Source organism: Gossypium raimondii, chromosome 6 (assembly GCF_025698545.1).
Source record: "Gossypium raimondii isolate GPD5lz chromosome 6, ASM2569854v1, whole genome shotgun sequence".
Classification (NCBI taxonomy): Eukaryota; Viridiplantae; Streptophyta; class Magnoliopsida; order Malvales; family Malvaceae; genus Gossypium; species Gossypium raimondii.
Genome location: NC_068570.1, coordinates 56,308,311 through 56,320,396, shown reverse-complemented (window position 1 = coordinate 56,320,396; position 12,086 = coordinate 56,308,311). Strand labels below are relative to the sequence as shown.

Below are 12,086 nucleotides of genomic sequence, written 5' to 3'. Positions count from 1 at the left end.
TCTTATTGAAAACCAATAATTTTTTAGGTAAAATAGAATAAAAATGATACTTTATATACCAATGCAAGATAAAAAAATTGGTTTCAAAATGAGAAAACACATTAATTCGAGGGTTAAATCATAAATAAATAAAGGCTAAATTTTATTTCAAAATTGTCTTTTACATTATTAACAAAATGCTTAATTTTTAATTGTGGTTTTTAGATTATATAAAATATCACATTTTAATTTCAATTTCGATCTTTATATTATATTTAAATTTGAGATTTAGTTTTATAAATAATTTTTGACATAATTTGATACCTCAATGTTTATAATGTTATTAGTTAGTTTAAACATTTTATTTTGATTAAAATGTTAATCTGAATTTTAAGAATGGTTAACATCGTCAAAATTTTTCCGTTGAATTTTAGAAAAAAATATATAATCCCGACATAAAACATAAGTTAAAACCAAACTCGTTATAAATATATTGTACTTCTAAACTTAGAATAACCTCTTGTCATTAAAATTTTACGTAATTTAAATCATGGGAGTTAGGTGATATGGTAATTGATTTATCTTAACACATCGAAATTATCTTTACATTGATATTGATTTTACCTTCGACTAGATTCACATTATATAGATTTTCTTATAAGGAGAAGCCAACTTAGTTGACGAAATACAAGTTCATGAGTCAACTACATCCAAAAAAATTGGGGGCCAATTAAGTAAAAATGGACAAGTTCAAGGGTTAAAATATATATTGACCCTTCGTTATATTGTATCTTGCAATATTTCTTTTGATAGTTTTAGTTATAATTTAGTTTTTTAATTTCAAAACTCCCACATTGTTTTTATTTCACTTGTTTTTATTTAAGAAATAAAATTGTTAGCGGTACTCGTAAATTTAACCCTGCTCACCGTTATATACAAGGTTTATATTTTTTGTAGGGCATTATTTTTATTGAATTCGACACCCATTATAAATAAATCATTAATCTTAGTGTTTGTTGCTTCGTGTATCTACTTATTTCTTACAAGTCATATTACTCATATTACTACTATAACCACTTTACATTTTATTAAAAAATATTGTAACCGATCCTAGATCGGTTTGATCATTACATAATCTCTCAAAGAAAGGGGCGAAGGCAGAATTTTTTTTAGGAGGGTTGAAATTAAAACTTTTTTGATAGTAAAAATACAATTTCACTATTTGAATAGCCTATATCTTTATAAATTTAAAGGATTAAATAAAATTTTTATCATTTTTAGAGGGATCAAAGTGTAATTTTATCTTTATTAATTTAAAATATTAAAAAATTTTAATGTCTTAAATAAAAATTTTCCATTTTAAAGGGGGTTGAGGCCTCTTCCAGTCCCCCTGACTACACCCCTGCTCACCTTGTGAATTGCATCTTTATGAGGTTTTTTTTTAAACATTAATATCATTATAAGTTTTTATTATATCTGCTCTTTTTGATACAATGCTTAGAACTACCTATAGCTCTTCCCCAACCCTTAAATAGGAGGATAATGCACTTCAACGTATTCGAAATCACGTCCTCTTGCACCGAAAACAATGCATAAAATTAATAATTTATCATAGATTTTGTAAAGTATGAATCAAATTGAGATGAAATTTCCACCAAGTAATTTTTATCTTTCACAACATTGTTAATTGCTAAAGTGAAATCTATTTTGAAAGTATAATAAATTAATAATCCATTATAGGTAATAACAATAGTTCATTGTCAAACGATTTGAAGGAGATATTTACTTTTTGATTCAATACAACAATAGTTCTTTTGGTTAACGGAGGAAATTTTACAATTAAGTGAAAATGAGTGTCACGGTAATTAAAAAACAAGTGCAATGGTAGGTGACGGTGATGGAAGTAATAGGGGATTGAGAAAAGTAAAAGCTATGAAAGTTGTTGTGATTGTAGAAAGATGAGGGAATTTTAGAGTGTTCAAATTTGTCAAAAGATGAAAAAGTCTCAAATGAGATATTCAAACCTCTATTTATAGTGTAAAACACCTTACTCGAGTTAAACCGATAACTCGAGCAAAGGATATCACATTTAGGCACTAAGTTCACTGACTTCACAAAACTTTATAAACAGTATCAAACACTTAAAGTGAAGTTTATTAGAATATTTTGGGGTAATTTGAATAATTTCTAAGCTTTCTTTAAAGTTTGGTTGCAATCGGAGATTGTTTGGGGCTTGTTTGAGCGAGCTTTAAGCAAAAATTGGATAAAACAGGGCACTTGTACCTACACTCACTATTTTAAGTATAGGTACAACTCCCCTGGCATTGTTCATTTTTACTCTCTGGAGTACTCATACTGATACAAGTTCACCTGGTATCAATCAAGGGTACTAGGACCTAAAATCAAGCCTAAAACATCTCAAATTCATGTATAAACAACCTTTAATCGGTCCCTGCCATTCTTAACCATTTTTAGTTCTCAAAATACCTCAAAATGTCATCCAAAACTCACATGTTCACCGCTTATCAATTATCCACAACGTAATTGAGCATTTCTACCTGAATTCAATATTACAATTCATTTGAAACTCTAATTTTCAATTTTGACCAAATTGTATACCTGTGTTCATGCCACTTTAATTCCATAATTTATTTTTACAATTCATAATTCATACATTGCCAATGATGAGATGTGATTCATGTAGCTTAATTGAACTCTTTTCCTCCCCAACACTATCTGCATACTACGCGTTAAGCTTCACAAAAGCTTAATAAGTACTCATATGAATCATAACTTTAATCAAACATTATAAATTTAAGTAATATCACTAGCTCTTTTTTTAAGTTGCTTTAATTTAATTAATGCACTATAATATGCCTATTTATATTTTGGTATAACGCATTTAGATATAATAATGCTCTCACTACATATTTCCCTTGCCATATCTTTCTTTTAACTCTTATTTAATCAATCACATATCTCTCTTTCTTAATATTTTTAATCACTTACCATTTAGCTCATGATTGACTCAAATGAACAAGCAAGATATGTTAAAATAACACTGAAATGTATCGAAGTATAGAATCACTAAAATACTCCGAATACTAACTTTACTTTTCTGCATTGAAATGTAAAATCACTAAAAGTGCTACCCATACTTTCACAAATTCCATCACAAGAGATTTGCATAATCAATTAACTACGAAGAATAATCAATGAGATCATGAACAAAGTAAAAAATTTGTATGGATAAAATTCACATCTCAAACACTAAAGTCCGACATAATGCAATTACTAACAAAATTTTTCATAACCATCATCTCAAATATGCATGAATTTTTTTTGAATAATCTCATTATAGATTCTGATAATATATATCTATTTTTTTGACATAATGTCTAGAACTACCCATAGCCTCTCCCAACCTATAAATATAATGATAATACGTTTTAGCGTGCTCGAATCCACATCCTTCTACATTAAGAACAACTTATAATCTATAACTTTAATTCCACTTTATATAAGAGAATGTTGTATGAAACTATGATTCCATATTGTTCCTACCCCTTTTGTCATTAGGAAAAAGTTAAAAATCAGAAGGAAAAATCTTATTTATCATTCTATTGTTGGAAAGGAATAGAGATAATGTCGAATAACAATTTCATACAATAATTCCTCTTATAATAATTATGGAACTTGTTTTAAAAGAATAAATTTAATATGAAAGTCTCTATTGAAAATGAAAAAAAAAAACTTTATTTTATTTTATTTTTGAGGATATTTATTTTATAAGATGTGAAATTTAAAAGGTGAATTTGCCCAAAGAACCCGCAAACGACCAAGTAACGGACACGAAAGCACAACACATCTAAGCAGCTAAAAATTCGCCACGTGCCAGTTATTCCACGTGGCTTCTTCTTATAGGACATTTTATACTCTCCACGTCAAACACACTCCCTAGTCAGCTCACGGTATAAATAACCAGAACTCGATCTGCAGCAGCCCCTCCCTGACTCACTGCGTCAAGAACCTTCGCCTCTTCTCTGAAGTCTTCTCTCAAATTACTTTAGAAAAAAAAAAAAAAATTGTAAGTAACACATTTGAGGAAGAATATGCTATTCCGATTAGGGATATTCTTATCCCTGCTATCGTTATTCCTAATTAGGTCGGAATCGGCTGTTTCAAGCATAGATCTAGGTTCAGAATGGCTAAAAGTGGCCGTCGTGAATCTGAAACCTGGCCAAAGTCCGATCACCATAGCCATCAACGAGATGTCCAAGCGGAAATCCCCAGCCTTGGTCGCATTCCAATCGGAGACTCGCTTGCTCGGTGAAGAAGCCGCCGGGATCGTTGCTCGTTATCCCGACAAAGTGTTCTCCAATCTTCGAGACATGATTGGGAAGCCCTATCAAGACGTCAAGCGCTCCGCCGATTCAATGTACCTTCCGTTTGATGTAGTTGAAGATTCTAGAGGCGCTGCCAAGATTCGAGTTTCGAGCGATGTTAGTTACTCCGTTGAGGAGTTGTTAGGGATGATTTTGAAGTACGCGTCGAATTTGGCGGAGTTTCATTCTAAAGTGACGGTTAAAGATGCGGTGATTTCGGTGCCGCCGTATTTCGGACAGGCGGAGAGGAAAGGGTTGTTGAAGGCGGCGGAAATGGCCGGAATAAACGTCATTTCGCTGATAAACGAGCATTCGGGGGCGGCATTACAGTATGGGATCGATAAAGATTTCTCGAATGAGTCGAGGCATGTGATTTTGTATGATATGGGTTCGAGTAGTACTTATGCAGCTCTTGTTTTTTATTCTGCTTATAATTCTAAGGAGTTCGGGAAAACTGTTTCTGTCAACCAATTTCAGGTAAAAAGCAAAAAAACTTTACAATTTTAAAACGCATATGGAACTTACTTTTTGCTATTGTCTTTAAACTGTTAAGCATCCAACTTGAAATCTCTTAGTGTTAGTGTTGATGATATGTTAATGAGTTATAGGGTTTGTAATGAATGCAATTGTTAGGAATTGAAATCTGATTGTTGATAATCTGTAATTCAGTGAATTAGATTGATCATTGATTCTTTATTCTGTTAATCAAAAGAGGATAATTGGTAAACTTTAATTAAATCGATGAATTAGATAAGATCATTAGTTTTATTCTTTTAGTCAATAGAAGGTGATTGATAATCTGTAATCAAATCAGTGAATTGGATTGATCATTGATTTCTTTATTCTGTTAACAATTCTATGATTAGGAATACCAAGATGCTAAAAGCTTAGGTTTCTCTTAAAAGCTTCGCTGTTTCTAACGGATCCAGTAGTCTATTCTTTTATTTGGCATTAGGAGCGAATCTTTATTCTTTAATAAGGCTTTTCGTTGACTGCATCAATACCTTCCATGCTGAGAAGAATGGGTCTGATTGAGCTTAAGCTTACTGAAAGTTGGTAAAAGATTTAATAGTGCTGTAATTTCATCACTGTAATCCACAATTTATTTCTTGCTGACTTATATTTCCACTTAACAAGAACCTTTTAAAAACCCTTCACTTTTTAAAATGCTTTTCTACTGATAGTTGTTCCAAAAGGAGGACTGCTCCTGCGTCTGCTTTCTTCCTAGGACAATATCGAATGGACTTCGGATTTACTCTTCTGATAACCAGCTGTTGCCTATTATTCCAATCTGGTCTCACAGTTAAATGTCTCATCATACCATATCTGGATATTGTTTCCATGTTCTTTGACATTTAACATCTTTTTCAGGTGAAGGATGTTAGATGGGACTCAGAACTAGGAGGACAGAACATGGAATTACGGCTGGTGGAGTATTTTGCAGATGAGTTCAATAAACAAGTTGGAAATGGGGTCGATGTGAGGAAGCATCCCAAGGCAATGGCTAAGTTGAAGAAACAGGTTAAGCGTACAAAAGAAATTTTAAGTGCAAATACAGCAGCTCCAATATCTGTTGAATCCCTCTATGATGATCGGGATTTCAGGTATGTAGCCTTTAAATCATCTTATCTAATTCTAGGTACATGCTTATGTATGGATTTGTGTATTTCTTGTCCATGATAGAAAAACTTGAGATAGAGTATGACTTTGTTTCATATTCTTCTTAGGAAAAAAACTTATGATTGAAGCCAAGGATTGAGATGTTTACTGTTTCTCTAAAACTGTTGACTAGTCTTAACTGCTTGAGTACTTTTGGGATCAACATTTGCTTCTTCTAGTTTTCTGTTTTCTCTTCTAACTTGTTTCATATTTTTATCTTATTAATGCCAGGATATCATGTAAGAATCTGTGAACAATTTATAGATATTGCTCTCTTTGACCTTCCCCTTTAGGGCCTTAAATCTTTCCTTTAGGAAATATCATCGTTTCTGTGGAGTTCGCAAAAATGATAAAAAAATCTATTAATTGTTCTTTACCCATTCATTCTCATCCTGTCCTTAGAAGTTATAAATTGTTTTGCTTTTTCTTATCAAATAAATGGTAGTGGACAGCTAGGTGTCTATATTTATGGATACTTCGTAATTTGAATATTAAATAAATAGAGAAAATTAAATGAACAACAAAATTCTAAGCTAGAAAGAGTGCATAGGCGTCATGCAATGATTTCGTCACACAATCACAGAGAAAATAAGTTTGAACATTATCTGGAACTTGTGGTAATCTTTGGGTGCTATGCTTGTGCTTGTGCTTGTCTGAATTTGCTTTTTTTTTCTTTCTTCCCTTCAGGAGCACCATAACTCGTGAGAAGTTTGAAGAGCTCTGTGCAGATCTTTGGGATAAATCTCTTGTACCTGTAAAAGAAGTGCTTAAGCATTCAGGTCTTAAAGCTGATGACATATATGCTGTTGAGCTGATTGGAGGTGCTACTAGAGTTCCAAAGTTGCAGGTTTGTTCTACATTTTCCCCTGTTGCATTTGTGCAGAAACGAATCATTAAAAGAATTGAAAGAAGAAGGTTTACTTACCTAGTTGCATTTTTGTCGAAGGTTCACATTTTTATACATGAGAAGGTGTGGTATAAAATCTTATTCTTGTTTCTGTTTTCCTTAACAGGCTACGCTTCAGGAATATTTTGGAAGGAAAGATCTAGACAAACATCTCGATGCTGATGAAGCTATCGTTCTTGGTTCTGCACTACATGCTGCAAATTTAAGTGATGGAATTAAGTTGAATCGTAAGCTGGGGATGGTTGATGGTTCCTCCTATGGTTTTGTTGTTGAATTAGATGGGGCTGATCTCTCAAAAGATGAGGCGACCAGGCTTTTACTTGTTCCAAGGATGAAAAAACTTCCCAGCAAGGTAAAACAGTGTGTTGTTTGAACCCTTGTAGAGGTAGGGTTTAAAAGGAGTACTTATCTTCTTAGTAGTTTTACTAACGGTAATGCCTGATTTTTCATTTACAGATTTTCAAGTCCATTAATCACGGTAAAGATTTTGAAGTATCACTTGCCTATGATCGTGAAGATCTTTTACCTCCAAGGATTACCTCTCCTGTATTTGCTCACTATGCGGTGTCTGGTTTAACAGATACAGCTGAGAAGTAAGGATCTATGCAGATCTTTGTCACCTTTCAATGATTCGGTGTTAATAGTTTGGTTTAGTTTCTTTTGAAGGGGATTTTGAGACTGTATAAAAGATCTGGTATCATAACATTTGAAACAAATGAAAATGACTTAGGAAAGACCTCATACTTTTTGGTTGGGAGGGTGAGGGTCAAATGTGAACTTATCAGTTATGGTGACATTATGAATTAATTCATAGAAAAAAACCTACTTGATGCTTTATTATAATTTTATTTTACTACTTCTGCAAGAAATAATCGGAGGTGTTTTATTATCTGCCTTATGCAGGTACTCATCAAGGAATTTGTCTGCTCCCATCAAAACAAACTTGCATTTCTCTCTTAGTAGAAGTGGAATTCTTTCTTTGGATCAAGCAGATGCTGTTATCCAAATAACAGAATGGATAGAAGTTCCTAAAAAGAATTTGACTGTAGAGAACACAACCAGTGCTTCCCCCAATGCTTCTGTTGACAATGGTGCTAACAGCACTTCTGAAGAAAGTAACAGTAACTCGGAGTCAGATGGCGGAGTTAGTAATGGGTCTAACAGTACTGTTGAAGAACCAAGCACAACGGATCTTGGTACAGAAAGAAAACTAAAGAAGCGGACCTTCAAAATTCCACTGAAGGTGCCCACAATGTTGGAACATTTAGTTACATGCAATTATTTGCCTTGCTTTTGCTAGAATATATTTTTTTGTATTAGCTCATTACTGTTGCTTTTTTATCTTATCCCTCTTCCCATTTTCTTTTCTCTGCAGATAGTGGAGAAAACAACAGGACCTGGAATGCCTCTTTCAAAAGAATCTTTGGCTGAAGCTAAACGTAGATTGGAAGCATTGGACAAGAAGGATGCAGAGCGAAGAAGAACTGCAGAGTTAAAAAATAACCTTGAAGAATATATATATGCTACGAAAGAGAAGGTGTGGGTTTTTGTTTTTCTGTTTAATTTTATTTAGCTGTTATATTTGCTTTCTGTCATGATGGATGTTTTTTGAGTTATGTCTCACCCTTTTTTCAGATTTTCTGCATACGGAAATTGTTTTAGTTTCTGCACTTTATTTAATTTTTCACTGTCTGGTCTATTGTATGAGTTTTTTATTTGTCTGTGGCATACAATCTTTCTTTTAGCGAACAAATTCAGTTTTAGTAATATGTTCCGTATTTTTTTCAGCTTGAAACATCTGAAGACTTTGAAAAAGTATCTTCAAATGATGAACGCCAATCTGTTATCAAAAAGCTTGATGAGGTGAGTACCATCTTTTCAGAGATTGTTTTAGTAAGTTCACTCATAAAAACTAAGCATAGAGCATTCTTTTTTCAGGTTCAAGAATGGTTGTATACTGATGGTGAAGATGCGAGTGCCTCGGAGTTTCAAGATCGTCTAAATTCATTAAAAGCAACAGCTGATCCAATATTTTTCCGGTATCCTCTTTTTTCTTGGGATTATTTTTTCGTTTTTAAATGTGACAATATAATCTGAACAATTTTCCATTAAAAGGGCTTAATGGTGGACTGAAACAATTTCTATGACTAACGAATGTGTAGATTTAAGGAGTTGACTGCACGGCCAGAAGCGGTAGAAGTTGCTCGACAATATCTCTCTGACTTGAAACAGGTACATCAGATTGTTTATCTGTGACATGCTTTCTACTAAATGTTACCTATAAGGTTTTATGTAGTTGTTATGCCTTAATAAATCAGAATTCAGACCCATCTATCAAAAGACCATCATCTCTGAGACAAAAAAGGTTTAGTTAACTGATATACGGATATTTACTTTTGTGGGTATCTGTGTAGACTATTCGTGGGTGGGAGACAGAAAAACCCTGGCTGCCAAAAGACAGAATAGACGAGGTATTTGTTCACTTTTGAAGTTCTCTGTGTGATATTTTCTAGATTAGGTATCTGCTTAATCTGTGGCAAAAACTTCTAAACATTTTGCTTTTCAGTTGTCAACCAGTATGGACAAGTTGAAGACTTGGTTGGATGAGAAGGAGGCAGAGCAAAAGAAGTAAGTTATTGCTCTTAGTATTATGTTCGAAGTCATTCATATAGCACAGTGAGATGTTGGATCTTTAGAAATATATATTTTTATGTGCATACACTGACCTCTCTCTAAAGTATTATATAGATCATCTGCATAGGTGAAAGATAAAATAGGAAAAGGTACCTTTTGGCAAAAGAAAACTGAGAAAGTAAAAGAGACACGGACATCATAATAACTTATATTATTTTTGAATTATTTAGATCATTAAAGTTAGGGTTTTTTTTTTGAATTTAATGAAGATACAATGATTTTTGGGTTGGAAGAATAAGGATTTTCCCCATATGATTTGGCCCGCAGGAGCCAGACTTGGCTCCTCTCATTGTAAGATAAGTGCCAAGGAGGGACCTGTTTAGCCCATTTATGATAAAATGGTTATGATGAGTGATGACCCTGCCCAGTTATGACTCGTTTTTTGTGCTCGCCCTTGTGGACCCTTAATCTGTATTTCTTTGATTTATTTTTCGTGAAGCATCCGTGTCCATTTCACTTTTCTTTTAGTAGCCATGTCCAATCCATGTCTCGTTGTAGGTATAGGATATGAGGATATGATCCTTCATCGACCTTCCAAAATTATGGAAATCTTGAAAAATAATTGATGACACCATAGTCCCCTATAACCTAGTCATATCAGAGTCCAAGTAACATAGCCCTTAATGATGCCATACCTTTTCTGATCTTCTTTCTCCCCCGTAGATTATTTTGTTTGAGTTCTTATAGTTTTCTGGAACTGGTTTCTTTTATGCTAAACATTCAAATCATTACTGGTGGACAATTTTTGCGGCCTTTTTATTATTGAATATTTGCTTTTCTTGATCCGAAACTTAATGGTCATAATATTTTTGTCAAATGCTCTGAGCAGAACATATATTCGTTATGGTTCTCTTTTAATCCTGCTTTTGAACCTTTTCTTACATGTTCAATTTGACAACTATCATGTCAACCTTCTGTCCAGGACGTCTGGATACAGCACACCTGTTTTCACATCTGAAGAAGTATACGAGAAGGTGTTCAATTTGCAAGACAAGGTATTGCTGCCTGTTCTAGTTGATCAATGCCAGAAAAAACGATACTTATACTTATTAGTTTGCTTCAATGTGCCTAGCTTGTGTTTAATATATTGCTATTGGTTTAGGCTGCAAGTATCAAGAGAATTCCCAAGCCAAAACCTAAAGTCGAGAAGCCCGTAAAGAATGAAACTGAGACCAAATCAGAGAACACAACCAGTTCTGAGAAGGATACCTCTGAAAATGACAAACCCGCGGGGGACTCAGATAGCTCGACCAACGAAAAAGTAAAAGGAGGATCCGAGCCCCACGACGAGTTATAATCTGTTTTTAACACAACAAGCAAAGACTCTTTTGAACTAAATTATCAGCCTTTCAGTAACTAGAGATTGAGGGTAGCATCCAAGTGGTTGAAAGGCAGTTTTGCTGATGGGTTTTCGGTTCCCTCCATCGGCAACGGTGATAGGCAAAGGAGCATTTCTTGGTAGTCTATCTAAACGATGTTAGGGAATTTTGGTATAGAAATGAACTACCACTACAATTTTATTAAAAAAAAAAATCGAACGAATCGATAGATAGATAAATAGATCGATGGTAGAATGTGATGCCTGAACCAATCTTCTTTGGAATTAAGTTAAAAAGTTGTTATGCATTTGGGTGCGAAATGGTTACTCTATGGAGTTAATTGACACTCCACACTCCCCTTTTTGATATTACATATTTTGCTACGTTGGACTATATTGCTTGGTTGAATGAGCCATTCATGGTATGAATGAACTTAAATTTTATATATACACAATATTTTTAATGATTAATATATACCATAAATTTCTATATATTTATATTTTTTTTGTAAATTAAGAATATACTCTATTTTTATTTTAAAAAATTAACTCTTGTACTCATTTCTATATTTTTTTTGTGTAAATTAAGAATATAGCTTGTATTTTTCAAGTTTCAAATTTAATTATTAATATTATTAACTTTGGTGTAAAATTTAAAAATATTTGATAATCATGTAATTAAAAAATGATGTTATAATGTATTCGACAAAAGAATTTTAATTGTGTCAATCATTGAACTTATATTTTAATGTGAAAAAGTAAGAAAATTAAATTTTAAATAAACGAGAAATACATTTTAAGTGTTTTAAATATAATTTATATGGCAATGCCTGAATTTCTCTCTCATCACCTACATATACATCTGGTTTTATTTAATTATCTGTCTATTTTACATTATATTATACTTGATAAAACATATGTTTATATTTATAATAAATAAAAATTTTATATAAAAAATAGAGATAGAGAGTCGTCGAATGGAATCCATTGAAACCTTAAAAATAAGTTTAATAAACAAAAAAAAAAAGAAAAAGAAAAAAGAAGACAATTTCTTTATGGGAAAGAAAGGAAGAACGTAAAACACGTCTTCACACTGCAACGTAATAAATGTAAAGCTGAAATAGATTGGAAAACCCTAACCCTA

The 12,086-nt window shown here is 32.8% G+C and overlaps 1 protein-coding gene across 1 annotated transcript; it reads left to right on the top strand.

Moving 5' to 3' along the window:
* The first annotated feature begins 3,984 nt into the window (after nt 1-3,984).
* LOC105773042 (heat shock 70 kDa protein 17) lies at nt 3,985-11,336 on the top strand. Its single transcript, XM_012594644.2, has 14 exons — nt 3,985-4,841; nt 5,736-5,968; nt 6,711-6,870; nt 7,037-7,282; nt 7,387-7,523; nt 7,834-8,173; nt 8,306-8,467; nt 8,719-8,793; nt 8,869-8,969; nt 9,093-9,162; nt 9,345-9,401; nt 9,497-9,558; nt 10,547-10,619; nt 10,727-11,336. The coding sequence occupies exons 1-14, from the start codon at nt 4,092-4,094 to the stop codon at nt 10,919-10,921; spliced, it is 2,661 nt and encodes an 886-aa protein (XP_012450098.1). The 5' UTR covers nt 3,985-4,091; the 3' UTR covers nt 10,922-11,336.
* The last annotated feature ends 750 nt before the right edge of the window (nt 11,337-12,086 follow it).